Consider the following 4411-nt stretch of genomic DNA (forward strand, 5'->3'; position numbering starts at 1 on the left):
TCCTTGTTCTCTCGGCCTGCCTCCGACCATCGCCCAGGGTCAGTTCACCATATCCAAACCGGAAGAAGAGGACCTCCGAAACTCCCCGCCCTCCCGCCCTCCCTCGCTATTTATCCCTATGCTCCCTTCGATCGCCTCTGTACGAGTACGATATATAATACTTGTGTGGCTGTGTTGCTGTGCATATGTATGTATGTACTGCTGAATATCAGAGTGTTGTATTAAAACATGATATCTACATTGTACCCGTGTGTGTTAGTGTGTGCACGTATATATGTGAGTATTGTTCGGGCGGTTGGGTCCGTTTGGGGGTGTTGCAAACCGGCATTGCCGTACACTCGACCCCCGATCGATACCCCCTCCCGTAGGATGTCAGTTTCCTTTCACTCATATTTTTTCACATCTTGAATATCGTCCAGGGTGGGACGGTCAGGAAATCCCCCCTTGTTGAGGGAAGGTTTTAAGTGATCTCGCGTTTCGTACAGACATACTTACGTGTGTATGTGTGTTTGCCTGTACGGCACGTGGTCGCATGTTGCATAGGGACTGTCGTATCGGATGCCTTGCTTGTGCAGGCCATGTGTATGGGAGCTGCACGGCAGAGAGAGGGCATGGATTTTTCATCGTCCGTACTGTCGTCGTACAGTCGGCGCTGCAGGCTGGGCAGGATGCTGTGCGAGTGAATTATATGATAGATCCCCTTACCAACTAACATAATATATGCCGTAGAGGATGCTATTGTGTGGTCGTTAATCCGTGCCCCGTGTGTCGCGGTGTATCTGCGGTTTTGCCCTCCACCTCATATCCCTTATAAACCTAAGGGAAATCTGCAGTGAAAGATCAGCAGCAGTACGGCTGCTTGCTTTCGGTTGACATGTCTGATGATGTGGACACTTACGGTTGTACGGGTTTTTTTACGGTTTTAGGGTTTACGAAAGGGTGGGGCCGCGCGATGGAATCTTCGACGTTCCGGCCCTTCCATCCATTGTTTGAGGGGACGGTGACATTCAGCGCAGCTCAGTGAAACGGCCACATGGTCACACACCCTTGTCTGTCTGTTTGTCTGTCTGTCTCGGTTGCAGCGGGTTGGCTCCGGAGCTGTGAAGTGCACTAGACCGGTTTTGTTTCCGAATTTGAGCCCGGGCCCGAACAAATTATACGATGCGCATCTGTAAAGCAGGAGGGATACGACTGCTGTACAGATCCGTATACGGATTTAAGGCCTCACGGACTCACGTGCTTCAGACGACATGATCTGATCATGATTCTGAGAGCAGACTGCTCCTATAGGTATATAGGGCCCAACAGGCGAGAGCCGACACGCGCCGGCCGGCCGTCACCCCCACCTTCCGGAAGCCTCCCGCGGGCGTGAGGTGCCAGTGGATCCCCCGATAAGCAGTGAACCCCCCCGGCGACGGGAAAAGGGGGGTGGGGGAACGGGCTCTGCACCTGGGCCAGTTGGCCGTGCTGTCTGGTGCACACAACAGGGGTTGAGGGGCGCAGGGCGGCGGGGCGGCGGCCAAAGCGATGAGGAGGAGGGGGCCTGTCAGCTACCACTTTAGCAACGCCTAATAACCGATCGTCGAGCCGCCGGTGAGCTGTCTGATGAGCTGCTCCCCCCCGTGCCGCCCGCCACCGAGGAAATGTTAATGTATATTTTTTATGCTATGAGCCTGAAGGAGGATGCTTTCACGTGGCGCTTTCCTTGTAATTTTGAACCAATTACATGTTTAAAAAAATGATTTGAAAAGGTCTGGATCCCGTTACTAAGGGGTGGATCCCGGATTGAGCGCGTAGGAGAAAAATTGGAAGGCAAGGGCGGACGCACGCTCAGTGCATCATCCGCCAGTTCGTCCGCCCACTCGGCGGGTATTTTAGATTGCCTCGCCGCCCGTCCCGGCGGACGACGTTGCCGCGTAGAGCTTAATTAGGACCTCATATCTGCCGTACTTTACTACATAAATGAAAGCCCATTCCCCCTGTGCCGTTATTCCATTATGCAATACGTACATACATACAAATGTAAAACATCCCCCCATCCTTATGTGCGCTCTCCCGCACAACCTTTTTACTGCTGCCGTCTTTGTGCCGCAGCCCGGGTGGCACCTGTATGTACGGCATACGGACGAGCGGTGCGGCTCTCTAAAGGCTTCCAGAGCTGAAAGCCCATCAGTCTCCAGTCTTCGTCGCTTGATGCATAATGCGCAACAGTAAAGAAGACGCGAAAACGACGGCAGTACGAAAAAAGACGACCGCCCGCGCCTGCCTGCTGACCTGTCACCTGCCGTACAGCACACGGTTTCGTGCCCGTTGCGGGTTGCCCCTAAATGTACACGTCCGTTTCAAAAAATCCCCCCGCCATCAAGCATTGGTTCTTAATCATCGCCGCACTCCGATAGCCATCAACATATATACTGCTACTGCCTATTATCTATCCTCGCTCCAAATTAGGCAACCGGCAACGGGTATGAAAGCAAATTAGCGCTGCTTACCTCACCTCACCTCACCGTGACAGGGGAGCTACAGCGGGGAGGGGGTTTCGCGGTAGCTATCAGCGGAGGGAAAAGCAACGCCGTAGCCGCAACCGAAAAACCAACTCCCCAGATCCCCCAAACCTCAATCGCGAACACAGCCACCCCCATCCCGCTTCAAAACGGCCTTACACAGGCGCCCTATCGGTTCCCGGCGTTGATACCGTTCGCAGTCATCCAAAGGGGGGACGGCATTGTGCTCTACAGCCGAGAGAGAGCTGTCCTCCGAGTCAGGCTGCTACAGCTCGTCTGATCTCATCCGATCGCGTATGTACGACAATACCGACGGTAGGCAGACGACGGCGTTTGACGCTGCAGGAGAGTTCCAGGGCTGTGTTGGATTTGAAGCCTGAGACTTGTCTCTGTCTCAAGCGCGTGAGGGGGATGTGACGTACAAGCCCCGGTACACACACAACCTGCAGCGGCTTCTAAACTTCAAATTGCATTGGAGTGCATCTACCACTTGGTTTACGTCCATCCACCCATCCATCCATCCATTGCCAATCGGTCCGAAAATAGGTAGGAAGGGCGTTATGTGTACATAACGAACAACAAGCACTCTCAGCCAACAGCTAGCGGATCCGTACTGTCGTACATGAATTTCCCAACGCATGAGGTCCAAAGGTAGTGGAGGTAGGTATTTTTTAAGACTGAACACCACAAGCAAATAAGGGTCAACCATTTGTCCTATTACGAGGGAAAAGTTATAAAGATGCGTGCACAACACGAAGCCCCACCCACATTAAAGACCCCGCCCACAAAAAGATGCAGGAAAGCCGTTGTGTTGTCTGTGCTGCAAAACGGTTAAACGGCTTCATTTGGGGCTCATATTGTACGACAATTGTACGACAGATTTTAGGCGATTGCAGAGTCGCAGGCGCAGCGAGCGGGAACTGGTTTTTGGGGTGTCGAATCCTGTATGGGCAGGACCGTGCAACTGCGTATGTATATGCAATGCCGCTTTGCTGCTTGGAAAGCCACGCGACACGAGCACCAGCAGTGCGGCATATCCTGCGGTGACACAAGATCGAGTTCCTCCGCCCGGAACTGTACTGCGCTATCATACTATTTAAGAAATCAGATTTGCAACCACGCATATGGCGCTGGATGGAGAGCAAGATGGATATCAACAATTACGATTTCATCGATGCTCCTATCATTTAAACCGCAGCATTCTTGACCAACACCACAATTTCGCGAATGCGTTGCTTCCTTCTTTTTTGAGCAAGTCTCTGTTTAATTTTCTACCAAACTTCCCATTATGAAAAACGCAGTCTCGAGTTTCCCTAGGAACAGCACAACTGCGACCATTTCCGCGCTCTTTCCAAACAATCATATCCCTCATTGTTACTAGCTCTAAGCTCTGCTAGCACCGAAATGCAGACACCATCACCACCAATCCAACTTGCTAAAGGCAGCACAAGGCTGTGGACGCATGCGGACTCAAATGCACCAATAATCGAAATAGAAACAGAAAACCAGCAAGCAAGTATTACAGCTGGATGTGCAAACAAAGCAGCTAGCCAGGTGAGAAACAAGAGCGCACGTGCAAATTCGCACATCGTGCGCATGAAATCCCTTATGCCGTCCTAACTGCCAACTGCCAATCGCCTAACATATCGAAGACACATCAGCGCGGCCCCAAATAACTATGCAATGAACCCCTCTGCGAATGCAAACAGTCGCAAAAACATCAAAAGCAGCGAGGGAACCACTGCCCCGAGCACCAGATAATCGGATGTACGGCACGGCGTCATGCACAAACTCACATACAGATGCCGGCGCAAACCATGTTAACGCACTACCCCAGAACGCCGTTCCGAAACAGGTGGATCCACGGAAAGTGAACCCATACCCAAATGATCAAGGTTGTCGTACAT

At 52.1% G+C, this 4411-nt stretch overlaps 1 protein-coding gene across 1 annotated transcript; it reads right to left on the reverse strand.

Moving 5' to 3' along the window:
* Positions 1-1154: 1154 nt before the first annotated feature.
* Positions 1155-4411, reverse strand: VOLCADRAFT_95148 (uncharacterized protein; the record flags this gene model as incomplete). Its single annotated transcript, XM_002954356.1, has 6 exons — positions 1155-1169; positions 1237-1284; positions 1347-1471; positions 2107-2281; positions 2503-2520; positions 4334-4411. 6 exons carry the CDS (start codon positions 4409-4411, stop codon positions 1155-1157), a joined length of 459 nt encoding a protein of 152 aa, XP_002954402.1.

This window comes from Volvox carteri (genome assembly GCF_000143455.1).
Source record: "Volvox carteri f. nagariensis unplaced genomic scaffold VOLCAscaffold_42, whole genome shotgun sequence".
Taxonomy (NCBI): Eukaryota; Viridiplantae; Chlorophyta; class Chlorophyceae; order Chlamydomonadales; family Volvocaceae; genus Volvox; species Volvox carteri.